Source organism: Puma concolor, chromosome B4 (genome assembly GCF_028749965.1).
Source record: "Puma concolor isolate L17-30 chromosome B4, mPumCon1.1.hap2, whole genome shotgun sequence".
NCBI classification, from domain to species: Eukaryota; Metazoa; Chordata; class Mammalia; order Carnivora; family Felidae; genus Puma; species Puma concolor.
In genome coordinates, this window is record NC_141673.1 from 343,817 (window position 1) to 370,152 (window position 26,336).

A 26,336-nucleotide genomic window follows, 5' to 3' on the forward strand; every position below is an offset into this window, starting at 1 on the left:
CCTGGGGGTGGAGGCAGCTTCATCAGGGCCTAGCTTGGTGCCCAGTCACCCTCAGGGGTGGCCTTGGGACTGGCACAGCCCAAGAGAAAGACACCTCCCCCGTCCCCACCCAAGCAGCCCTCAGACAGAAGGTGGCCATCTGGAGGTGTGACGTGAGGAGGGCAGTAGTTCACTAAGGGGAGCTGGTATCGGCCATTTGTGTGGCCCCCAGAAGGCTGTCCGGAGAGCAGACAGAGTCAGAATGGCTGGAGGATGGGTGGCTGAGATTTGTTTGTTCCCTGATCAGATGAGAGTGGATGGGAGGGAATCTGGGAGGGAGATGCTGAGGAGTGGGGGGCTCCTTATGTTTGGGGGGTGGGGGCTCTGGGAAGTTTGCTCCAGATACCTGCCCACCCCCTTCCCTGCACCCTGGCCTCTGTCCGGGGCATGATGGGTGCCACTGCGATCACTCTCCTCCTTCCCCACACAAATGTGAGTCCCACCGGGACCAGAGCCCTACCTGTACCAGGTGCCTGTCAGGTGGGGTGTGTGGGATCGGGGTGTAGGTGTCACATAAGCCAAGAACATTCCACAGTGGTCTGGGACGGTGGTGAGTCAGATTCCCAGCCAGAGGGGCTGGTGGTGTGGAGGGGCCTGACAGGTGGTAGGTAGCACCTGTAAGGTGGGAGGTGAGCAGGTGTGGACACAGGCACAGGAAGGACCCACTGGTGGTATCAGGTGAGTTGTGAGGAGAGCCCCCAGGTTCTCTCTGGGTCACATAGTGGATAGCTGTTGGACTAAGGTTCCCAACCCCCAGGAGATCCACACCTGGGGTCCTGTGCCTGCCTGATTTCACACGGAGGCTGTCTCAGGAGGTCAGAAGTCACCAAAGCAGGGGCCACAGGGCGAGGTAAGCGCAGGACCACAGCTGCTTAGGAGGAATGGAGGCACTGATGAGTACACAGACCCACATCCAGGCCCTCAGTGACCAGGGAGGCCCTGCTGGCTGCCCCTGCTGCCTGGCTGGTGAGGACCAGGTGGCCCTTGGGCCGGCTGTAGGCAGAGCCTGTTTTACAAAGAAAAAAGCTCTCAACTTGCATCAGTTCTGAGACACTACTGCCAACGCGGGGCGGGGGCGGAGGCAGCAGTGATCCCCCTGCTGCCGGTCAGGCTAGGGCTCCAGGGCCTGCGGCTGAACAACACACAGGTTTGTCAGTAAGAATAATAACACAGCTTTTATTGGGAGTTGGGGGTCTCGGGTGCCCTGTCAGATTATCAGAACATTAAAAATGGACTCAACATAAAATAATCCTGCAGACCCCTCCAGGACAGCATGGCCTGGCCCTGCCCTCCCCGACAGGTGCACCCCCCCCCACCCCACCTGGCATCGCCGAAGCCAGTCTCTGCACCCCCTGTGCCCCTATCCTGCACGCCCATGGCCAGCCCCTGCCAGGTGCCCCAACTGCCCACCAGGCCGTGAGGGTCTTATTTTAAGGCAGTCAAATTTTGCAGCCTGGCTCAAGGCCGGCTCCCAGGGCCACTGGGCAGCTAAGACCCTGTCTGGCCAGTCCAGCTCCAGACCCACATTTGTCCCCAGAGCCAGGGAGACCCTTCGTTGTGGCTGGACACAAAAGTGCAAACACGTGGCTCTTTCCTGCGTTTGTTAAAAAAAAAATAATAATCAGTAAAAACTGAGGCTTAGAGCCTGTGACGTCCATGCCCGTCGTGGCCCTCAGTCCTCACGGTGTCTTGGGGCTCTGGCCCCTGGCTCCCGCCGGCAGAGCGCACATCTGAGGCCTTATTGCTGTGCGCGGAGCTGGACTCGCTGGACTCAAGGCCCACGTGGGGTCAGGCAGGAGAGACGCAAGCTGGGCTGTCCAACTGGTTCCAACTGCCAGCTTTACCAATGCAGCATTTATTTTAAAATAAAATTAAATTAAATTAAAAAAGACAAATTGCATCACCAGGTAGTTTTCTCGATTAAGGGCGCGCCACGGCTGGGCAGCAGCAGCATCACACGGGGCCGTTCAAGGTGGCTCCTGCAGGTGGTGGTGCGTCCATCTTCCTGCAGGAAGACGAGCGGGGGGTTAGAGCCCTTGGTCCCAAGGGTCCCATCTGGTCCCCTTCCCCCAGCCTGACCGGCTGACCTGTCTTTTGTCGCTGTCCCCAGGATGGCTGCTGTGCAAGTGGATGGGGCTGCAGTGGTGATGGCCGCTACGGGCCCTGTTGGAACCGCCCCACTCAACACAGGAGCAGCTGGCAGGGCAGCTGGGGCGGGACTGGCCTTGCCCGGCGCCGTGGTGGCTGCCACAGCAGCCTCAGGGGGGACAGCCACAGCTGGGGTGAAGGTTGCTTCTGCAGGTGCAGGGGAGGTGGGGTCTGACAGCGTGCTGGCGGTGCACTCAGCCCTGTACGGCAGACACAGGCTCCAGTTACCTGGGCTCTGGGTTCCAGTGTGGTTCTGCGCCCCCCCAACACCCAAGTTCCACAAACACCAGAGATCACCTGCCTGTCCACCGAGACCTCAGACCTTCCAGGTAGTGCTTGCCCTGAGCTGGTCTCTCTCCAGACAGCTCCCCACCCCCACCCTGGTAGGCAACATGCTCCCCTCAATACTTCCAGCGACCCTCACTAACTCTGCACCACACGCAGCCCACTTAAGAGAGCCCACGGGGGGCGCCTGGGTGGCTCAGTCGGCTGAGCCTCTGACTTCGGCTCAGGTCATGATCTCGCAGTTTGTGAGTTCGAGCCCCACGTCGGGCTCTGTGCGGACAGCTCAGAGTCTGGAGCCTACTTCAGATTCTGTGTCTCTGCCTCGCTCTCTCTACCCCTCCCCTGCTCACTCTCTGTGTCTGTCTCTCAATAATAAATAAATGTTAAAAAAATTTTTAAAAAGGCAGCCCATGGGCCATGTGCCCAGAAATGGTCCCTCCTGTAACTGGAAAGGCCAAGAACCAGTGGCCTCAAGACACCAGCCCCAGTGCCGGGCTCTGGTCTTCACAGCCCTTCTTGCTGCAGCCCAGGAGAGAGAGAGCCCATGGCTCCTCCATTCAGCCTACACCTGCCCAGTGCTTGCTTCAATCACATATAAGGTCAGCTCCAACCATACAAGGACCCCTGGGAGCCAGTGAGGGTGGGGGAGCCACGGGCAGCATAAGAAACGCCCTACATTAAAGCCTGGTGACCAGGTGTTGGCCTAGGTGGGCACAGCCTGAGGGCTCACCCACAGGCGGGCTGGGACCAGAGTCATGCAGGCAGCTCCGGAAATGGCCCACATGCTTTCAGAACATAATTTGCTTCTCAGAGCAAAGCTGGTTTTTAGTCAGGGAAGTTAGCAAAAGAGGAAGAGGCTTTGAGACTTGCAATGATTCTGCACTTTGAGAAGGAATTAAACCCATTCAAGAACCATGTATGCCTTTAACCCAAGGATCACCACTCAGGGGCCTGGGGCCCTGCCTCCTTGTCTGGCCCCGCTGGCTCCTAGCTGTGCCCCCTGAGGGACAGGCCTTGTTGTCTGGGGTCCTGAGAACGAGCATGCTGTGAGCCAGAGCTGGACCCCCACCAATGGGATGGACTGAGCCCCAAACCTGCGGGACCACCAGGGCTGGGGCAGCGGGCTGGGGGGTAGGGGGAAGGAGACTCCACGGCTGTTCCCACTGTCACACATCTGGTCCTTGTCCTCTCCTGCTGGGGGACTGCCCCCCCTCGCCCCTGTAAGCTTCGGCTCCACCATCACCTTCTCTCTCAAGTGCCCCACTGGCCCCCAGTTCCCTATTTTCACAGCTCCTTATGCAGCTTGCCTCCCCACCATGCCCAGCCAGGAGGGGTCTGTCCATCCAACGACGGATCCCAAAGGCCTGGGCCTTCCTGTGGGTGAAGGAGGGATGCGTGCAGGGGAGCTTGCAGGGAAGATGCCCCCAGTCAGGACTCCTGTGACCCAAGGATGTCCTCAGAGACCCTCCCTCCTGCTGTCTGAGAGGCCACGGCCCCTCCCCACCATCTGGGGCAGCCCCATCCCCAAGTCCCCAAGGCGGGACATTCAGTCCCTGTGCTCTCCCTGTGTGAAGAAGGCATCCCTGACCCCGAGCTTCCACTTAGACGAACAGGCATCCCTACCCTCCCACCCCCCAAAAGTCAGCATCCTCAGGGTGACAGGGCCAGCAGGGCATTAGGTGAGCAGAGTGCTGGGGACCTAGGGACCCTGCACACCTGGGGACTGACGCAGGCAGCAGGGGGGTCTCCCGGCTGGGACCCATGCTGACAGTCTCCAAGGCACCTGCCATCTTCTGCTCGTCCTCAGTGTTGTCGGAAACCACTGGGGGGGCCTTCCTGGTGACACACGCGTTCCAGGCACATGGGGAAGCTGGGCCTACTACAGGACAGGGAGCTGAGGACGGAGGGGCCGCAGGGCGCGGCCTCAGGGTCCTTAAGCCCACACGTGCATCTGTGTATTTACAGGAACTGTACAAAGGGGCTCTCCTCCCCCAGGCCAGGAGGGCCCCCACTTAGCCCTGTGACTTCCAACTCCCTCTCGGTGTGGCTCTGATACCCTGTGGAGCTTCCAAGCCTGTCTGATGAGGGGTTCAGGGTCAAGGACCCTGAACAGGCCCCAGAACGGCCACTGAGGTGGCACAATGCACTCAGGTGACCTGCATGGAGAAAGCAAGGCCTGGGGAGACTGGCCTGGGTTGGGAAGGCCCTCACTGTCCGCCAGAGGCCCTGGCAGCACAGATAGGTGCAGGCCAGTGACATGCACACCCCGAGGGCTACCCGCCCTATGCCTGGGCCCTCTGGGAGATGTGCAAACCCCAGTATCACCAGGGGGACAGGGAGCCACAGTGGGGTCTTGGCTACATCCTCCCACTGCCTGTGCTCAGAGCCCCTCCTACTCACGGGTCCTCTCTGGGCCCTGGGTCAGGCTATCCTGGGCACCGCCGTGGCCCGTGTCCACCGGGGAGCTGCACCTGGGCCCCGACTCGGAGCTGTGGAAGGCAAGGCTGAGCCCCGGCCAGGGAGATGCCACCCCCAGAGGCAGATGGGGTGACCTCCTGGCCCGCCCCACCTCACCAGCAGAAAGGCTGGAAGTCGGTGAACTTGGCCCAGCCTTTTTCCTCCAAAGCCGAAGGGCTGGGGGTGCTGGATGCCCACACACCGGAACCCACATCCACCGCCACTCCTGGAACCGGCACTGGCGAGTTCACCGTCTCCTCAAATACTGCCCACGAGGCGCCTGCTGGGGGGAGACACAGCCGTCCAGGCAGCCCTGACCCACAGGTGAGCCCCACCTGCCTTCACAGCCCTGGGGCTCCGCAAGAAGTGCCGCAGGGCATGCCTTCCCCGACAGGACCAGTGGACACCGGCCGGCCACCAGCCATGGCAATGTGGCAGAGTGACCTCGACAGGGGGCAGGGGGGCAGCCAAGATCTGGGCCAAAGCATCTGCTACCAATCCTGCATCGGCACAGCCGGGGGTTGTGGGGACACTGCTGCCTTCTGGAGCATCACCTGCAAGCTTGGGCACAGAGTCTGCAGACAACAGACAGCAGGCCCACGGCAGAACACCCCCCCCCCCACCACCACCACGCATAGGCCAGGGCCTGTGTCCCTGCCCAAGTCCCCTGCCCAGCCTGAACCCTGCGTCCCCAGCATCTACCTTCTGAGCCACCCTCCAAGCGAGGACCTTCCTTCTGGGCTGAGGCCAGAGGGGCACCTGCCAGAGCCACATCCTTGTCTGCTTCCAAGCCCTCCTTCCTGTCCTGGCCTCCACGCTCCAGGCCATTCTTTGAGCAGCTCTCTGAGGTGTGAGGGCCCCCAAACCTGGGGAAAGACACATGGTCAGAGCAGCCACCAGCCAGCACCAACATGGGGTGCCCCAGAGTGTCCCCTCTTGTGCACCCAGAACATCGTGGCTGGCGTGGGACTGGGAGTGCACACACAGCCTTCTGGGACCTCTCTGCCTCAGGAGGCTGGAGGAGGACAGGTGGGCCTCACACCTGGCTCTAGCCGTCACTCGGGCAGTGCAGTGCGTCTCCTTGTCCTCCCAGATGTCATCCTCCTCATCATCGTCAAAAGGCTGGATGTGGTCACTGCAGCAGGCCTCAAACAGAGCTGCGCTGGGCTGCAGGCAACATCACCCACATAGTGGCAATGGCTCCGGGAGGGGCTGAGCCAGACAGGGGGGCCATGGGATGGGGGGTTGGGCTCCCGGAGGGGCTGAGTCAGACAGGGGGGCCATGGGATGGGGGGTTGGGCTCCCGGAGGGGCTGAGTCAGACAGGGGGGCCATGGGATGGGGGGTTGGGCTCCCGGAGGGGCTGAGTGAGACAGGGGGATCCCAGGATGGGGGGCTTGGCTCCACGAAGCAGCCCTGTGTCCCCATACTGCCCACCCACCAGTGTCCCCATCCGCTTCTAATGAGCATGGAGCTGTGGACTCACACTGTCCTCGTCAGCATCGATGCTGAAGTTTATCTCAGCAATCCTGTCGAAGGGAGCACTGCAGCAATAAGGGACATGGTCAGCATGGGGCCACCTGGGGCTTGTCCTGCAACCATCCATGCCCTGATGCCCCGGGGACGTCCACCTGTCCCCTTGAGTGTAAGTAAATGGGGGCCTCGGACAAAGGGGGCAGCTCTCCGTCCTGCCTCCCTCCTCACACTCACTCGTTTTCCACCCAGGCCCCTCTGTCCCTGGTCTGCACGGTGACAATCTGCCTCCCCAGAGGGTGTTGCAGCCCAGCCCCTCCTGCAGGCCTGGAACCTGGTCACACTGGGCAGAACCCAGCTCCTTTCCAAGAGGGACAAGGTGGTGGGAGATGGTGAAGGCTCGAATGTGGGATGTGGTGACAGGAGGGAAGCACCCAGGTGACAGGATCCCAGGTGGGGTGAACATGGTTTAGGGGCCAGAGAGCATGATGGGAGCTCACTTGACACTGTCATCCTGGTCTGCAAACTCCTCGTCATTGAAGCCAAACTGATCCACGAAGGTGGCTGTCATCTGCTGGACCTGGTACTCGGAGAAAGCCTGGCGGGGAGGGGGGCGCAAGGCGGCCTCAGACGGAGCTGCTCCCAGAAAAGCTCACTCTGCTGCTTCACGGGGTCCTCCCAACCGGATGACATGCACGCAGGGTCGCGTCCAAAGAGCCTCGTTTACTTTAAAGGTCATCCACCGGGTCCCCAAGGGTCTCATCGATGTGGCTCTGGGGGTTCCCCCCTCATTAAGGGGCGAGGGCGCTGCACGTCTGGCCCCTCCCCTGCTTGAGCCTGGTGTGTGGGGACAAGCACACTCCCCTGGGCTGTTTCCCACAGCAGCCTGGCAACGCCCTGGAGACTGAGCGCTGCCAAGGGCGGGAAGGGCTGCCTGAGCTTGTGCAGAGCGGCCACACGCACCTGCTGCAGGGACAGCTCATTAGGGAAAACGCCCTCCATGTCCTCATCCTCACTCGAGGGGTGAAGGTGGTGGGTGCTTACCTGAAACAGCCAGAGTGGGTGGACGTGAGCCCCCGGGGCTGCTGCCCCCTCGCCCCTCCCCTTGGTGTAGGGCACACCAGGCCTCGGGAATCAGGAGCCCTCGAGAACACACTAGGGCTCCTGAGGGGACAGGGAAGGGTCAAGGGGCCAGGCCAGCTCTGCTGAGGCTTTAGGGGGCCACTGGGGCCCGAGGCAGGACAGGTCGGTGTTCAGGACACAGAGGCAGAGACCACTGCACGCATTCAGGGCCGTGTGGACCGATGGACGGACGGACGGACACACACACACACACACACACACACACACACACACACACACCACGCGCCCCCCCCCCCCCCCCCCCCCCACCGGACAGGAAGGCATGGCCGCGGCACCAACGGATGCCGTGCCACGGGAACAGCTGAGCCCCTCACCAGGTCCACAGCGTTCCTGCGGTTGGTCTCCGCCAGTGTCTCCTCCACGAAGTTCTCCCAGCGCCCACGGCAGTCCGCAGGGAGCCCTGCAAGGGAGCACCATTACTTAGCCCTGGGACAGCGCCACTGTGCTCAGGCATGGAGGGCCCAGAGGGGACGCCTGAGGGCCACCGGAAGGGAGGCCTAGGCGGCCAGGGGTCCTGCAGGACCTCGAGGGCGCTCACAGGGAAGGGCCTGAGCTCAGCGGGCATCTTGGCACACAAGCCGACCTCAGGAGCCCCCAGGTACGAAGTGAGCATGGGGACCACTGCTGTGCGGATCTCCCTCTGCTGTGCGGATACCACTGCAGCTGTATCTCCCTCTCCGCCCATCCCCCCAACCCCTCAGTGTAGCCCACAGGCCTGTGGGGGCCTGTTTTCTGGAAAGGTCAGAGCCCCAGAGTGAGTCACAGTCCAGAGCAAGTGAAGACCACGGCAGAAAGCTCCTTGCTCACCTCACACACCCCAAACTGCACCCTTCCTAGGGAGCCTCCCTGGGTCCACACACCCTTGTCACAGGTGCCTGACCTCGGCCTGTTGGCCACCGACCAAGTACACTCCCCTGCTTCCATTCTGGAGGGCCACCCAGAGCTTCCTGGACTCACCCCTGGCGCTGTGCCACAGGGACCACAGCAGAGACTCCCTGAAGGGACAACCAGGCAGCCAGTGTGGCAGGCCCACCGGTCTAAACCGGCGGGGACCACACCTGCCACACAGCTGACCTAACACTGGCAGCACAGCTTCCTCTGTTGCACGATGGGGGAGGAACCCTAGCACCCCCCTATGCTCCAGGATCACGGCACCGGTGGGGGTCCTGCCAGATGGAGCTCACTCCTTTGTGCAAACACCATCCACTGCGCCCAAGCATCCCATGTGGGGCTGAGAAGACGGTCCTGGTCACGAAACTGGTGTGAACACCGCCCCCAGGGCCTTGAGGGATCCTGTCCTCTGCCCACCTTCAGCTCCCTGGACTCACTAGTGCACTCCATCCACCTGTCCAGCCCTGACCTCCCAGTGTCTCTCAGCACGCTGTTCAGGCTGGTCTGGGCATCGTCCTCCCCAGGGGAGCCACATGGGCCTTTCCAACCTGCCCACCTTCCTGTCTGAAGCAAGACTCCTTTGGGCCCTCCCAGCTCTGCTCAGGAAGCCTGGTGGCCAGGAGTTGCAGACCACGGCCAGGATGTGAGAGGGCGTGGGTGGTGGGACCCCAGGTCGGGGCAGGGGTGGCCCTGGAGTCCAAGGCAGGAGAAGCCCAGGATGGCGGATGTCTTCAGGCTGAGGGCAGAGGGGAGGACTGACCAGAGGAGGGGCTGCCTCTGCTCAGGTCCCAAAACCTGTTCTTCAAGAAGAGAGGCCACCTTCCCCAGCTCCCCAGACTTGTGCTAGAAAGGTCTGCAAAGCTGCTTGAGTTCAGAGACAAGCTGGACTGTGGAGCGGGAGGGCAGTGTTCGGGAGGGCAGTGTTCGGGCGGGACTCGGGTGGTCCCTGAGCAGCAGACACAGGAGAGAACTTGTTGACACCTGAGCTGCTGAGTGCAGGCACCTGACAGGGCTGCTGGGCACAAGGATGCCCTCCACAGAGGTCTGTTCAACAGAACTGACACCTGGGACCCAGGCCCACCTTGAGAGAAGATCCCATGTGGGAAAGCAAGCAGACTGTCCTGTACCAATGCAGTTACCGCCTGCTGAGGGGAGCCAGAGGGCAGGAGACGAGCAGGAGATGGGGGCAGGGGGCTGAGAGCAGAGGCAGGGGGGCAAGAGGCAGGGAGCAGAGTGCAGAGGCAGGGGGCAAGGGGCAGAGGCAGGGGGTAGGAGGCAGAGGGCAGAGGCAGGGGGCTGAGGGCAGAGGCAGGGGGAAGGAGGCAGAGGGCAGGGGGCAGGTGGCAGGAGGCGGAGTCAGGGGGCAGGAGGCAGAGGGCAGAGGCAGGGGGCTGAGGGCAGAGGCAGGGGGAAGGAGGCAGAGGGCAGGGGCAGGTGGCAGGAGGCAGAGTCAGGGGGCAGGAGGCAGAGGGCAGGGAAAGGGGGCAGAAGCAGGGGGCAGGAGAGAGGGGGCAGAGGCAGGGGACAGAGACAGGAGGCAGAGGGTAGAGGCAGGGGGGGAGGCAGAGGGCAAGGGGCAGAGGGCAGGGGGTAGGAGGCAGGGGGTAGGAGGCAGAGGGCAGAGGCAGGGGGCTGAGGGCAGAGGCAGGGGGAAGGAGGCAGAGGGCAGGGGCAGGTGGCAGGAGGCAGAGGCAGGGGGCAGAGGCAGGGGGCAGGAGGCAGAGGGCAGGGAAAGGGGGCAGAAGCAGGGGGCAGGAGAGAGGGGGCAGAGGCAGGGGACAGAGGCAGGAGGCAGAGGGTAGAGGCAGGGGGGGAGGCAGAGGGCAGGGTGTAGGAGGCAGGGGGTAGGAGGCAGAGGCAGGGGGCTGAGGGCAGAGGCAGGGGGAAGGAGGCAGAGGGCAGGGGCAGGTGGCAGGAGGCAAAGTCAGGGGGCAGAGGCAGGGGGCAGGAGGCAGAGGGCAGAGGCAGGGGGCTGAGGGCAGAGGCAGGGGGAAGGAGGCAGAGGGCAGGGAAAGGGGGCAGAAGCAGGGGGCAGGAGAGAGGGGGCAGAGGCAGGGGACAGAGGCAGGAGGCAGAGGGTAGAGGCAGGGGGGGAGGCAGAGGGCAAGGGGCAGAGGGCAGGAGGCAGGGTGCAGGAGGCAGAAGGCATAGGCAGGGGGCAGAGGGCAGGGGGCAAAGAGCAGAGGCAGGGGGTAGAGGGCAGGAGGCAGAGGCAGGGGGCAGAGAGCAAAAGCAGGGGGCAGGAGGCAGAGAGCAGAGGCAGGGGGCGGAGAGCAGAGGGCAGGAGACAAATGGCAGAGGCAGGAGGCAGGGGACAGAGAGCAGAAGCAGGGGGCAGGAGGCAGTGGAAGGGGGCAGGGGACAGAGGCAGGAGATGCGGCAGAGGCAGGGGGCAGACCCAGAATGGGGCTCCTGCTGCCAGGAGGGCAACAAGGGCAGGACGGGCTCACCTCGGATGACTTCGCTGATGTGGGTCTGCATGGGGCCCCTCTCCAGGTTCTGTACCACCGCATTGGCAATCCGGGTAAGGTGGCCCATGTTGCCTCTCCTCATGCCACCCGCTGCCCTGAAAGTGAAGGGCAGCATCAGGGGACCACTAGGTTTTCTTCACTGTGTCCATCAGGGCCCTGGCCTCGCCCCTGCTCCCAGCCCTCCCTGTCCCCCCCGCTCCCCTCACCCCGCGAATCCCACCTGCAGGACACTTATTTTTCCAGAGCACCTGCTACAGGCCAGCCAATCACTCCAATCTCACTACAAGGAGTGCTAATGAGGCAGACACCGCTCCTACCCGCAACGTAGAGACCAGAAACCGAGGCAGCCATGGGGCCTGCATACCAGCAGGACCTGGTGGGCCTCTGCCCACCCTGCAGGGCTGGTCCGATGCTGCGCCCCTCAGCCCACACGCAGACACCTCTGCCCTGTCCTGGCTCCCAGAGGCCCTTCCAGCTCCACCCAGAGCCGGCTGACCCGATGGAACACCCAGTGGGGCAGAAGAGGTTCAGAGACCCCAGTACAGTGCATTCCTGCCACGGGTGCTGACCAGCGGTGGGTGGCAGGGGAGGGCAGGGGGAGTCAAGAACGGACACAGGACTGGGACCCAGAGCCAGGCAGGGGCTGCTCCACATGGGCAGTGGCTGGGAGCCGGCCTGTCGCTGCCTGGCTCCCCGGGTCCGCAAACTGCCTCCCTCGCTGAGTTCTACACACTCTGAGGCCTGAGTCCTGGCTTCCGTCCACCTTCCCACCCCACGCTGCCAAGCACACACAGCTTCACGTTCAACCTCTCCTCCGTCACATGCGTGACCCAACACAAGGGCAAATCTTTAAAGCCCCTTGTGCTAGGAAGGCGTTAAATGCTCAGAGGGGACAAGGTCACTTTCGACCATGTTCTCTGTCCTAAAAGCCTGACGGTGCCCAGAAGAGGAAGCAAAGGTGGGCTCCTGAGTCAGTGAGCCCAGCCTGGCAGAGGAAGGGGTCAGGAGGGAGCCTGGAGGGACAGGCCCGCGGGGAGGCCTGTGTGCAGCCTGCTGTGAGTCCCAGCCTCTGTGGCATCGTGGGCCCCTCAATGAAAGGAGTGAGCCACCCACCGCGACAGGCACCGTGTGCACAAGTGCACAAGAGGGACAAGAGCAAGCTGCCCATGGGGCTTCAGTGGTATCACGTGGGCCAGACCCAAGGAAGGACAGATGACCCCGTCCCACATGTTGCACGTATTCTGCAGAGGACACAACCTGGTGGGGTAACAGCAGGATGCGAGCCATGAGGTGGGTGAGATCAGAGCCCCCCAGAAGCAGCAGTGGGCAGGGTGGAGCGACGGCAGGGTGTGGGCAGGGCTGTGGGCAGGGGCAGCCCACACAGGGACCTGGATGGTCGAGACTTAGGCAGTGGGAAGACCATCTGTGTGTTTCAAAAAGATCCCAGCTGCTCAGGGCGCGAGAGGCCGGTGGGGCAGGAGAGAAAGCAGGAAGTAGCCCAGATGCACTGCTGAGGGTTCAGGGCTTAGCAGGAGAAGCAGCTGGTGGCGGGGATGGGGAGACGGGAGGACTGAGGACACACTGTGAGTGGAAGGCTGGGGTCCCTGCTGACAGACAGGCCGGGTGGGGCAAGGAGAAGAGTGGCTCTGCCTGTCTCTCCTGGGCACCCTAGGCCTGCCCCTCCCCTGGCCAGCACTTCCAGGTTTTCCCCACCGGAGCCGCACACCAGGCCCTCGGGTACCCCCTGCAGCTCCCGTGGGTCCTTACTGTGCGTGATCATTGGCTTCCCAGGCCTCCAGGATCCGCTGGACCAGGCAGCACTTCTGGAACAGCTAAGGGGACAGGTGACCCCAGTCAGGGTCTGCAGGGCTGCACGCTGCCCTCTACCCGACCCTGGACCGTGTGGGTTAGGCTGGCAGCAAGCAGGCACATCAGCGCAACGTCCCCAATGCCTCCCTACAGTCCAAACAGGAGCAAAGGTGCTGCCCGGGCCCCATAGGGCCACCCAGCTCCGCTCCTTCCCCTTGGCCGCCTCCCACCTTCTCTGTCCAGAAGCAAGGATCGGGCCCAAGTGCCTCCTCTGGCCTCTGGGCCTGGACGCCATTTCCTGTGCCTCTGCATGTGTTCTCGGACCCACCTCACACCCCACTCCGTACAGGGCCTCCTCATCTGGGTGAGGGTCCCTCACTCACTGGTGTCAAAGCACCTGCCCCCAGCTGTGTACCCCCTGGGCTGCTGTCCAGCTCAGGCCTGAATGACGCAGGCCTCTCTGGTCAGACACTTGTGTCCCTCCTGTATGAGCCTCACAGCCAGCCTGAGGGTCAGAATCGTCCCCCACCCCCACCCCCACAGCCCCCAGCCTCCCCAGGGAAGCACGAACCAGTGGGCTCCCTGACTCAAGAAGAAGTGACCGTGCCCACCTCCTCATGGCACCCACCCACCCGCACGCCTGTTTCCTCTCCTCCTCAACAAACACTTGTTAACATCGCCCTCGTCAGCTGTTTAGGGCAGAGGAGACACAGACACGGACACCAGGGAAGAGCTATGGGCAGTCCCAGAGGGGAGACTCCCGTGAGACACTCATGGGCCAGCATGGAAGTGCCCAGAAAAAGGCAAGACTTTCCTTTCACAGGGTCCACAACCCCAGAATGTTTTCCCCTGAGACTTCGACACATTCTCTTTCCCGCACACTTTCCTTCATGGCCTTGTCATGACGGCAGCAGACCCTGGGGCTGCATCCAGATGCTCTGGCCCCCTCTGGTGAGCGTGGCCCACCGCAGGGCCCGGCCCTCGGCTCCCTGGCAAGCCGGGACACTTTCTCCGTGACTCTTTGTCTCACAGTGGAGGGAGGGCAGCGCACCCACGTCATGGGAGGCTTAGGGGGCAGCCACAGTGCGGATATCCACACAGGGTGGGGCTCAGCTCGCAGTGACAGGAAGGGCGCACAGCAACACACAGGACACTGGCTGGACTTACATGGGTCACCATTGTGTTCTCAGGGCGGCTGGCAGCAGGCTGGGGGGCCTCTGGGTCCCCGCTTCCGGGCAGAAGCTCCACCCTGCCCTCCAGTCCACTGGCTTCTGCCCTGTCCTCGCGGGCAGCATGGGAGAGAATAGCGGCTATGCATAGTTCCACTTGGAAGTGCAGGAAGTTATTCCAGGTGTACTTAAAAAACAGGTCCTGAGTAAACAGAGGACAGAGGAAAGTCCTTGGACGGGTTTTCTCCCGGCAGCAGGACCACAGAGGCGAGGGGATCGCTGTCGTGGTAGCGCACCATTCCCACACGCTGTCCCCTGACCATGTGGGTGGCCAGGCGGGTGCTGACGGTACCTCCTTGAGATGGTCTCTCTGTTTGGAACCTTGACAAAGGGCCACCCGCCCTTCTGTCTCATCAATCTCTGCTCTCATCTGAACACACCCTGTGCTGGGCTTATCTTTTTGTCCTTAACTTAGAAGTTTAACTCATTAATTTTTAGCCTTTTTTCTTTCCCAAGTGTACTTCTCTTGTGGTATTCACTTTAAGTACATGATACACATTTTGCTATGTAAATGTTTATTATTCTGCCTTTACGATTTTGTCTTGACCCATGAGTTACTGGAAGTACATCAAATTCTCAAACACCCAGGGACTCTGTTCAGGAAGGGATGTGAAATCGAGAGGTGGACACTCCCCGAGGGAACCTAGTGAGGCCCAAACCCCAGCCAAGCCTAGAGGATGGCTGTGTCCTTCCCCTGGACCAGGGTGGGGACAGCAGTCTGCCTGTGACTCTCTGGTCCCGTAGGCCAGGGAGGAGGCACTGGCAAGGAGAGTGACAATGTGCCTGCCACATCGGTGAGGACGTTGCCGGTAAAATGGGGCAGCTACTACGGTGACCTGCTGCCTCCTCAAACAGACGCGTAGAATTACTGTATGACCCGCCAATCCCACTTCTTGGTACACACTCAGAAGAGATACGGGCACACCCATGTTCACAGCAGCGTATTCAAAACAGCCCAAAACTGGAAGTAACCCAAGTGTCTATCAACTAATGGCTCTGGACAAACACAATGTGGTCACTTCACATAATGAAATATTAGTCAGCTTTAAAAAGGACGGAAATCCTGCCACGTGCCACCACATGGATGAACCTTGAGGACGCATTGCTGAGTGAAATAAGCCAGACACAAAAGGCTAAATCCTGCGTGGTTCCACTTCTGTAAGGTCCCTACAAGAGTCAGACTCAAAGAGACAGAAGGTATAGGGTGGTTGGGTGGCTCGGTTGGTTGTGTCCGACTTCAGCTCAGGTCATGATCTCACGGTTTGTGAGTTCGAGCCCCGTGTCGGGCTCTGTCCTGACAGCTCAAAACCTGGAACTTGCTTCGGATTCTGTGTCTCCTTCTCTCTGCCCCTCCCCCACTTGTGCTCTGTGTCTCTCTCTGTGTCTCTCAAAAATAAATAAATGTAAGAAATATTAAAAAAAAAAAAAAAAAGAGAAGGTAGATGGTGGTGGCTGGGGCTGGGGGAGGGGGAGGGGCAGGGGATAGACTGCTTACTGGTCAAAGTTTCTGTTTCAGAAGATGAGAAAGTTCCAGAAACAGAGAGTGGTAATGGTTATATAACATTGGGAATGTACTTAAATCTACTGAATTATACACTTACAAATTATAAAAATGATAAATTTTATGTTATATATATTTTACCACAATAAAATAAAAGCAAAAAAGGGGGGTGGGAGACACTTTTTTTGAAGAGAGGAAAAGGAAAGGAGGTCTTTCAAAAACGAAGCCCTGATCCGTATCTGGGATTTCAGCACAGCAATGCCCAGCTGACTCCCAAACCCTGTAAGAAACTGAGATATAGTCAGTACTTCAGGCCTAGTTCCAAGGCTGCCCCCTTCTGGGATGAGAAATTTTTTAAATGTTTATTTTTGAGAGAGAGACAGAGACAGAGCAGGAGCAGGGGAGGGACAGAGAGAGAGGGAGACACAGAATCCAAAGCAGGAAGGATCCAGGCTCTGAGCTGTCAGCACAGAGCTCAACACGGGGCTTGAACTCCGGACCGTGGGATCATGACCTGAGCCAAAGTCTGATGCTTAACTGACTGAGCCTCCCAGGCGCCCCTGGGGTAAGAATTTAAATTAGAAAAGATTTCAGTTCTCTGGGAGTAGAGGCCCTAAGGCAAGGCAGAAGGGAATAGGGAGACCGAGACCCCATGTGCTCACGGTGCACACCCAGGGGGACGCCCTCCCCATCAGCACCCACCTTCCGTGGCGGAGCCTGCTGCCCACAGCCAGTGCTGCTCTGCTTTCCCTGCCTGCCTGACCGTCTCCCGCAGGCACCAGAGAGGTATCTGCTGAAGAGAGGACCACTTCCCACTGGCCTGGGCAAGAGCTGCTAGGGTGGCCTTCTACTGTGAGTGACCAGGATTTGCTCTTTCAGGACGTTTTATGTTGGAGAGCTATAATAAAAGTTCTATCTTGGGGAGAAAACAGGAAGGAGATGGACTGTATTACCCCAGTCCCTCACAGTGGATCAGAAATCTGCCCTCTGTTTTTGGGGCAATTCTCTGTAAGCCTACACCAAGGCCTATCCCATGGTCACTCGGTGTGCTTCACCAGCGACCTGTCCGGTCAACCCTGTGACAGGTCTGGGAAATGGTTTCTCTGTACAGACTATGCTTGTTCCGGGCAGAACCTTGTCTGGATACTGAGGTCCAAATGCCTGCCCCTGACAGACCCCCGCCCAGTGCACCTGCCCTGTCTGCCCACCCCCCTGCTGACAGTGCAAGACACGCAGAGAGCCACCCAGGGCTGGCAGGAGAGCCCACTTACCAGCAGTAAGCCCATGGTGTTGAGCCGGCAGAGTTCCTGGTTGATGCTGGGCGTGTTCGTGTGCAGCAGTGCAGCCATGAGGCGGGCCCCGTGCAGACGGGCATTCCCCAAAGGCTCCTCCAGCACGCCAATGGTGGTCAGGATCGCTTTTTTCTACAAACACAAGAGCACCACCCAGTTAGAGACTTGCAACCAGCATGGATGGCCGCTACTGGCTTCTCTTAGCTCTGGTGCTAAGTGCTCAAAGGGCCAGGCCACTACTCCATGAAGCGGCTCAGCCTGGGGAGGCATGCGATGTGTGTGTGGAGGTTCCTCAAGCCAGTGTTGCCTATGAGAGGAAATAAGGGGTCAGCAGGGTTAGGGACCCCATCACTCTCTTCAGGGCCTCACAAAATAGTAAGCAATGGTAGTCTACTGTCCCCAGAAGCCCAGGGATCTCTGGTCCCAGCAAACCAAGCAAAGACATGTGCATGTCAGGTTATGAGACATGTCCAACATGGGGCCAGCTCTCTGGGGGACACAGTGTCAGGACACCGAGCTAACAGACACCCCATGAACATACTTGAAGGAGACAAGTAACAGCTGGCCTCATCAGATTGGATGTCAGGGTTTTCTGACCCCACACACATGCAGCATAATGTTTCATTAATGAAATGTTCCAGAATCCCTACCTTCATAGTGCAACAGATCATAGTAGGTGCTACGAAGCACCAAGGAAAGGGAAAGGGGCCCTGACAGAGGAGAGGGGCTCCACAGTGAGCTCCATGGTGGCTAAGCGACTGAGCCCTTCTCCGTGTGACCCAAGTGCTGCCTGGAGCTATTGAGCTGAGCAAAGGCCTCCCCTGGGATTTTCCCTGACCATTGGCCAGGTACCCCTGACTTGGAGGCCAGACCTACAGTAAACTTGGGCTCTCAGATGGCCCCTATTTCAGACTGCAAGAGTCATCTGGGGGGCTGCAAAATGTCCTCCCCATCCAGCCTTACCTCAGAGAAGAGACGGACATTCAGCAGATGAGGGTATGGAAACATGCCTCTGGGATCTGTCTGGTGGCTCTCAAGTTGGGATGTCTGGTGGTCTACTTGCAAATCATCCTGCCTATAATGCCTGCATAGGGACCTAACAGCTGTTCAGGGTCACCCACCTTTGGCGGGCTGAGTAGAAGCTGGTGGAAGTCCTTCAGTCGTGGCTCAATGCCGTGCAGTATGCTGCTGCTGACGGTACACAGCCCTTCCAGTCCCTGAGAAAAGGAGTCCACCAAGCCCTCTGTCCTGTGGATGAGGACAGCAGATGGAGACACAGGGCATACACCCCCATCCTCTGTCACACCTCGCCCCCCAACTTTTCCACCTATTGGCTCAAGAGTGGTTTGGTGGCTGGTACAGAGAGAAGAGAAAAGCAACAGTGGCCTTTAGAAAACACTCCCAGGTGATGGCCAAGGACAGCCTCCTCACCTCCTGGTGGCATCTCACACACACCGGACTACCTCTGGCCCCCACCTCTGGTTTTGGAAAACCAGGAGACAGGACTCCACATCGTCCCTCCAGCTTTTTCGAACTAATTTCTCTGAGATCTTTATTTAAATGCTTTTTCCAGTTATAAAAGTAATACGTGACCATTATAGAAAAACATTTTAAATACAAAAAAAGAATTAAAAAAAAGAATCAGCTGGCTCATCTCTGTTTTTATGTCTCATTTCCATGCTGTCCCTTTACTGCAGGCAAGGTTGGGAAAGGCCTTGAGAAGAACCCCCACATCCTACAGAAAAGGCCCAGGCTTCCAGGATTCACAAAGATTGAAAGAAAAAAAAAATCAGCATTCTTGGGGTACCGGGGTGGCTCAGTTAAGCGTCCAACTTGGGCTCAGGTCACAATCTCATGATTGGTGGCATCGAGCCCCAGATCATGCTCTGCACTGACACTGCAGGGCCTGCTTGAGATTCTCTCTCTCCCTCCCTCTCTCTCTGCTCCTCCCTGAGCATGTATGTGCTTTCTTGCTCTCTCTCTCAAAATAAACATTAAGAAAATCAATATCCTGATTGTCTAACTAGAGAAAACAATGATAATGTTATAATTCTATTTTTAGGTAATAAACTAATAGATCTGTATTGGATCCCAGAGAAAGAGAGACAAAAACTGCTACTAATCCCATACCAAGATTAACTCAATTTCTTGTCATTTCTTATTCTTTGGTTGTTGTTGTTTTAAATTTTTTAAAATGTTTATTTTTGAAAGAGAGCAGGGGAGGGGCTGAGAGAGAGAGGGAGACAGAATCTCAAGCAGGATCCAGGCTCTGAGCCGTCAGCACAGAGCCCAACGTCAGCACGGAGCCCAATGCAGGGCTTGAACTCACAGACTGCGAGATCATGACCTGAGCCAAAGTCAGACGCTTAACCAACTGAGCCACCCAGGTGCCCTTTTTTATTGTTATTATTTTTTAAATAGGCTTCATGCCTAGAATGGAACCCAATGCGGGGCTTGATCTCATGACCCTGAGATCAAGACCCCGAGATCAAGACCCTGAGCTGAGATCAAGAGTTGGATACTTAACTGACTGAGCCACCCAGGTGTCCCTATTGCTTTTTTTTTTTTTTTTTAATTTTTAAAGTGCAGTTTATCAGTGCTGGGAGCTTCAATGAAGTCCCCTCCAGGAGAAATAAGAGAACTAGTCACCCTGGGAGATAGGCCACTACCACAGCACATGACGGGACAGAACAGATCAGACATACACACACACACACACACCTCACAGCCCACACCCCCACACATTGGCGTGTACATACAAAAACCACTCACACACACACACACACACCCCACACCACACTTACACACATCACACACTGGGACAGTCTATGGAGAAACCCACTGTTCATACCTATTCCACAGATACATCTATAAACACCTTGTAAGCTGGCGACATTGGGTACCTTCGGCCTGAGGCAGGAACATGACTGACGCCAAAGGTCAAGGAGCTGTAAGTTTATCTTTTCAACAAAGAGAGTCTACCCATCATTAACAATTAGTTAAAAACCCCACACACCCAGACCACTCATCATATTCAAGCTCTCATGCGAGACACTCACCCAGCCCGCCTTGTTTCCAACAAGGTAAGTAACACCTGAGTCCCACTAACGAGGCAGCTCTCAGTCTGGTCTCCATCAAACATGTTCTTCAGAAGCTGCTCCACACAGTCCTGCCTGTCAGACACACACAGAGGTCACTACTGCTGGAGCAGACACACAGGCCAACGTCCAAAGGACCGCCTCTCCTCTCTATAAAGGAGCAACACCCTAAAACTCGAGCGGCTTCGCTTGGGCTTCAGGCTGGGCACCCAGGGTTCTCACGACACTCCTGCCCCTGCTGGCCTAGAGTCACTACACATGCCAGGGGTCCCCTGGAGACCCCTCCTCCCATGAGAAACAGGCTCATCAAGTTAACTAGATGGGAGTATTTCACAGCCAGCTCATCAGAATCTGGGCATCTGCAGTATCTGCCTGTGCTCAGGGCAGGGCTTGGAGGCCTCCTCATGCTCAGAAAGACCCCACCCCACCCAGCCAGGCACCCGCAATGCAGCCAGCACTCACGACTCCAACACTGTGAGGAGGGGGTCTGGCTCCGGGGCCTCCTGCAGCTGACTGGCCTGCTCTCTGCCCAGCCTGACGATGTCACAGAGAGTCTGAGAGGCGTTGGACTGTCTCTGGAAGGAAAAGGAGACACAGCACTCCCCTCAGGGCTGGGGAGAGAGGCCAGTAGAGCCGTCCCACTGCTCAGTTCTCGGAAGAACACACTGGACTCTCTAAACAAGTCCATTTCAGAGAAAACTGGTAGGCCTTTCTGAATGTCAGGATGCAATCCAGTCAGACCTTTCAGCTGTACTGAACTAACCCAGACTCCAGATAGGGCTCTCGAGGGTCAGATACACCACAGAGACATTGCTCTATCCCTGGAACCATTTTGAGATGTGCTGCATATGTGACCACGTTACTGCCACTGTATTTTAAATTAATATTTAAAATATTAAGTATTAAACTGTAGCTGGTAACACTCAGAATGAGTCCTATGAGCTAATGGAAACAGACAAGGTGCTACAGAAAACAGAGGCCTCAACTCTTCTAGGAAAACATTAATCCTTAACTAGTGAAAATCTGGAATCAGTGCACTCGCAACAACATGGGGTGTTTAGTGGTGCAGCTAAACTAACTAGAGAGAAACTCAGCCCCCTGCCTCCATGCTGGGAGTGTCAGAACATGCAGCCGTGACCTGCACACTGTGGGAACTCTGGGCTACAGAAAGTGTTTGCATGACTACTTTAGGGAGAAATGAAAGCAGTCAGGTGGTCCCTGTGGCCTCACCCCTGCGTCTGGGCCAGGAACAGACCAGTCGGCGGCCTGTGGTGCTCACACTGGTGGAGGGGCACCCGCCCTCCTCAGTATGGAGCATAGGCACCCTCACCCAGCTGTCTGACGGCCCCGTGGGCGGAGAGGAACAGAGAACAGTGTGGCCAGGCCACAGCACAGGCTCAGACACAGGTCGGCACCACTGTTCTCAAATTGCTGAGGGCAGTGTGTCTGTTTACTTTTGTCATGCACAGAAAAAATACACCCCAAGTTCTTCAACAGTGATCACTGCAGGGAGCAGGCAGGGGGCCAAGAGGAAGCCCCACTGCCACCCTACATGCTTCCACACCGGCGGTGGGGGCCTCCCTCCCAGAGGCTTTACGCCCTCGTAAACCCCACCTCCTCAGCCACTCACTTCTAGAGAGCAGAGTACAGCCACAGTGCTGTCCTTCTAAGGACTGCAGAAGGACTGTCCCTCACTGTCCCTTCTAAGACTGCAGAAGAAAAACTTCTGTCTTGCTCACTCCAAGGGAAGCCAGCAGCACGTTGTGAGCTGCCCCATGGACAGGTCCACGGCCCTCAAGGAACGGAGTCCTGTTGAGCCACTGGTGACCCTGGAGGCAGGGCCTCCCCCAGCTGAGTCCTGAGATGACCACAGTCTTGTAAGAGACCCTGGGCAGAGGACCCACTAAGCCGTGTCCAGGTCCCTGACTCACAGAAAGAGAAATTTAAAAAATACTTGTTCTTATAAACAACTAAGTTTTGGGATAATTTGTTACTCAGCCAGAGATGCGATCACTAATATAATTCTGGTCAAATTGTTTTTTATAATATGTATGTATTACTTTTTTTAGTAAAAAGACATAGTCTGGAAGTCTGTGCTTGACTGAAGGAAGAAAAGTATGTAACTCTTGCCCTCAGCAGCAGAGAGCGTTCTTTAGTAGCCCCGAGTGAGGGGCTCTGCGGAAGGTGGGCTCTGTGGGAGCCATACTCACATCTTCATCCTGACTTGGGTGGATCAGCTCCACCAGCCTCTGGATGATCTTCTCTTCATTAAGCCACTGAAAGGGAAAAAGAGGCCTGCCAATGACGCTGTTCACATCTAAGTCCGTCAGTGCAGAAGAAATCCACGTGCCAGGTTCCAGGGATAGAGATCTGTCCAACGTATGTGTCCACCCAGACCCAGAAAGAACAAGTAGTGACCAAATTCTGGAGAGACCTGAACTCCACAAAGAAGGGACCAGTGGTCCAGACGCCTAAACATGCTGTCCTCAGGGTGTCTCGGAAGACAGAATGAGCTGGAGCCCAGAGCCACCCAGGCACCAACAGGGCTGCCCCGGTGCACAGCCTGGCTGCACATGGACGCTCTGCTCTCTGCAATGTCAGGGCCTTTCCAAGGTCGGGAGAAGCAAAGAGGTCTGGTGCCGGTGCCTGAATGCTGTGAGGACTACAATGCCCGACACTATTTGAGGCCCAAAGGTGGTGGGGACCCAGGGAAGACCAGTGAGTTTCCTTATCCAAAACTGGGAGATCTGCCCCCGCGGTTGCTAACATGAAGTTAATGTGGGCTTTCCGCCATTAACAACAGCTGACATTCATGCTGTGTCTCACTGCCTAACGTTAGCTATTTATGACTGACTCTTCGTGGGAGGCTGCTCCATAACGAACCTAAACATGAGAACGGCTACCCTGATGACAACTGTTACTGGGTCCCAGGAGCTGGAAAATGGGCAAGAAGGCCCAGGCCTTTACTTTAAATTCCATCACAGACAAAACCTGCCAAACAACAGTGAACAGTTTATCCCGCACTCATTTCCTGGCTCCTCTGAGACTCCTCGTCTTTTCTGGGAAAGCCCTCAGGGAGTTATGAGCAGCTCGTCAGGCTGCGAGCCTGTCAGGACAGACACGTGCACAGACTCCAGGTCAAAACACAGACCTGCTCAGGTCTCTGTGATTTCTCTGCAAAGAATCCTTGTCAGCTGTTGCCTTCTTCATAGGTAGGTGCCAGATAATAGAGCCAGGACCTGACAGAGCCCCTGCTCTGAGGCCATGGGGACACTAGGGTCTGGGGGGTGGTGAGGAAAGTCCTTTTCTTCCTCTTCACAGAGAAGGAGCCCAGAGAGTGTCAGGAGGAAAAGGAACACTCTGCTCTTTGTTTCTCAACAGACTGAGGCAGTACAGCAGAAAAGGTACAGACTGCAGACCCAGCCTCAAAATACAAGCCCTGACAAGAACCCATGATGACCCCACAGGGAGAAAATCATGGCGGGTGGAAGGCCGGAGGTACGGGCCCTCCAGTGCTCTCTGAGTGCCTTCACCCAACTCTGGCCTCCCTGAGGCAGGCCCTCACCATGCACTCGGCCTGCACTCAGCCGACAGGGAGAGGGCTCCAGAGAGGAGGGGCCCACACACTCACATGCAGGACTTCCTGCCGGAGCCCAGCAGGCTCCACGCAGCTGACAAGGCGCAGCAGCAGGTCCATGAGGGCCGAGGTGCCGATGTGCTGCAACACCAGACTGACGAACCTGTCCTTCTTCTTCAAGAACAGAATCACCTGAAATCAAACACACCGTGCGTGATAAGCCTGACACCCATGAAATGCTTCCCCCAAGAACTCTCATGAGAAAGATTAATTTTCAATTACACTGAGCAGAAATTATGGAGACCTAGAAAAAGTTGTAAGACAGACCTTTCCAAGGACAGGCAGAGACCTGAACACAGGGAAGTCTGTGGCAGTGGTGGGGGCCCATGAAGATCCCCGGCTGATGGAGAGCTGCACGGTTTGAGGCTTTATGCTCTGATGACACAAATATCCTCAGATAGCACAGCAGCCATTAGTACTGCTTGTTCAGTACTGCCTCAAGTTCTCCCAACAGGAATAACCAGTGTGAACAGACCGGAGCAGAGTAACGTCGTCGCTGCAACCCCCAGACCTGGGATGCAACCCGACAGCACAGAGCACACGAGACAGCCAGTCACTGACAGGCCGCAGCCAGGGAGGGAAAGAGGACTAAGGTTCTACAAAGGAAAAGGCGGCGACGCATGGCCGGCTGGCGACCAGTGCCACCAGGATGTGGACAGCCAGGCGTGGGGGTGGGCTGCAGGTGAGAGTGGAGACGGAGGTGGAGAAGCCTGGGCAAGTCCTTCTCAATCGCACGTCTACGAGCTCAGCTCAGCTCAGCCAGAGATTAAGTGCCTACAACATGCAGGTCACCGAGGTGGACCCAGGCTTCTAATGGAGATGGGGGGGCACAGAGAAGGCCCACCTCGCTGAGGGACCCCAGCCATACTCATGCTGGGATGCGAAGAAGAGGAGGGGGAAGAAGGAAAAGAGGTGAAGGCAAGGAGGCTCTGTAAGGAGAATGAGTACAGACCCCTAGAGAAGGCGCCAAGAACAACATCAGGAATGAAACAAGGTGCATCAGGACAGAGCCCATGGGTTATCACCAGGATAGGGTTAGTAGAAACGATTTCATGACAATTTATGTAAATTTAGAAAAAATGAAAAATTTCCTTAAAAAACACACTCATCTCAAACTGACAAAAAGGAATAAAAAATCTGAATAGTTCTAGGAGCATCAAAAGAAACAAAATCTATAATTAAAAGCCTCCTTATATAGAAAACTCCAAGCTCTAATGACTTTCTAGTAAATTCTACCCAGTATTTAAAGAAAAATAATTCTTAATCTTACATACACTCTTCCAGGAAACATAAAATGAGAGAATATGCCCCATATCATTATATAAGAACATAAAACTTTGATTCTAAACACCTGATATAGGGAGCACCTGGACGGCTCACTTGGTTAAGCGTCTGACTTTGGCTCAGGTCATGATCTCATGGTTCATGGGTTTAAGCCCTGCGTTGGGCTCTGTGCTGACAGCTCAGAGCCTGGAGCCTGCTTCAGATTCTGTGTCTCCCTCTCTCTCTGCCCCTCCCTGTTCATGCTCTGTCTCTCTCAGGCTCTCAAAAATAAATGTTAAAAAAAAATCTAAACATCTGATAAGGACATTGTAAGATAGGCAAATTATAAGCCAATCTCACTGATGATCACAGATGCAAAACTTCAACACATGAAAGAAAGCATAATGTACCACAACCAAATGGGTGAGGTTAATACCATGAAACCAATGCTAGCTTAACATTAGAAAACCAATGGGCAGGATTTATGAATTAACAGAATAGAGAAGAAAAATCATATGATCAACTCAATAAAGACATCTGATAAGTTTCAACAACCATTAATGTTATAAAAAGATTAGGGATAAAGAAAATTCCCTTAACTCTGATTAACACAAAAAAATCTATAAAAAACTCATAATATACTTCATACTTAACTATGAAATGTTGAAAGCTTTCCTTTCTGACGTAATAAAACAAGGAGACCCACTATCACCAGTTTGATTCAACACTGTACTAAAGGTTCTAGCCAATGCAATAAGGCAAGAAAAAGAGATAAAAGGTATAAGAATTGTAAATGACAAAATAAAACTGTCATCAATCAGAGTTGACATGATCCTGTACATGGATGAAACAAAATGACAGATAAGTTATTAGAATAGCAGCTTTACTGATAATCACCAAAAACTGGAATCAGCCTCGATGTACTTGAACATGTGACTGGAGAAACACGTGGTCCACCTGCCCCACAGAACACTGCTCGGCAGTAACAAGGAATGTACTGTGGAAACACACAACGACCTGGATGAATCTATAGTGAATTCTGCTGGAAAAAACTAGTCCCCAAAGACTACATATCGTATGCTTTAATTTAAATAACATTTTGAAATAACACAATTTTAGAAATGGAAACAGATTAGTGCCAGAGGCTAGGGATAGGTGAAGGGGTAGAGGTGAAGGAAGATGGAAGTAGCTATAAAAGGGCAACACGGGGGCGCCTGGGTGGTGCAGTCGGTTAAGTGTCCGACTTCAGCCAGGTCACGATCTCGCGGTCCGTGAGTTCGAGCCCCGCGTCGGGCTCTGGGCTGATGGCTCGGAGCCTGGAGCCTGTTTCCGATTCTGTGTCTCCCTCTCTCTCTGCCCCTCCCCCGTTCATGCTCTGTCTCTCTCTGTCCCAAAAATAAATAAACATTGAAAAAAAAAATTTTTTTTTAAATAAAAGGGCAACACGAAGGATCCTTGTGGTTTTGAAAGTGTTCAGTATCCTGACTTTGATAATGGATAAGTAAACCTATATAGGTGATAAACAGTACCAAACTTAATACAGACACACACACACACAGCTATAAGCAAAAGTGAACAAATCTGAATAAGATCAATGGACT

The 26,336-nt window shown here is 56.4% G+C and overlaps 1 protein-coding gene across 6 annotated transcripts in view; it reads right to left on the reverse strand.

Moving 5' to 3' along the window:
* Positions 1-1,187: 1,187 nt before the first annotated feature.
* The window catches only part of PPP6R2 (protein phosphatase 6 regulatory subunit 2), a 78,047-nt gene continuing 52,898 nt past the window's right edge, over positions 1,188-26,336 (reverse strand). For 2 of the 6 annotated variants that reach the window (XM_086711901.1, XM_086711906.1), the window contains 20 exons: positions 23,467-23,604; positions 22,046-22,111; positions 20,298-20,410; positions 19,797-19,910; positions 17,859-17,985; positions 16,717-16,869; positions 13,883-14,086; positions 12,674-12,738; positions 10,886-11,001; positions 7,859-7,944; positions 7,365-7,445; positions 6,902-6,999; positions 6,415-6,472; positions 5,972-6,096; positions 5,632-5,795; positions 5,047-5,212; positions 4,873-4,961; positions 4,189-4,351; positions 2,127-2,387; positions 1,188-2,044 (listed from right to left, as the gene is read on the reverse strand). In XM_086711901.1, the coding sequence (XP_086568027.1) occupies positions 1,993-2,044; positions 2,127-2,387; positions 4,189-4,351; positions 4,873-4,961; positions 5,047-5,212; positions 5,632-5,795; positions 5,972-6,096; positions 6,415-6,472; positions 6,902-6,999; positions 7,365-7,445; positions 7,859-7,944; positions 10,886-11,001; positions 12,674-12,738; positions 13,883-14,086; positions 16,717-16,869; positions 17,859-17,985; positions 19,797-19,910; positions 20,298-20,410; positions 22,046-22,111; positions 23,467-23,604 (2,439 nt within the window). In that variant the 3' untranslated portion in view covers positions 1,188-1,992. The remainder of the gene's footprint in view (positions 2,045-2,126; positions 2,388-4,188; positions 4,352-4,872; positions 4,962-5,046; positions 5,213-5,631; positions 5,796-5,971; positions 6,097-6,414; positions 6,473-6,901; positions 7,000-7,364; positions 7,446-7,858; positions 7,945-10,885; positions 11,002-12,673; positions 12,739-13,882; positions 14,087-16,716; positions 16,870-17,858; positions 17,986-19,796; positions 19,911-20,297; positions 20,411-22,045; positions 22,112-23,466; positions 23,605-26,336) is intronic. The other 4 variants (XM_086711903.1, XM_086711902.1, XM_086711905.1 and 1 more) reach the window with 4 other exon arrangements.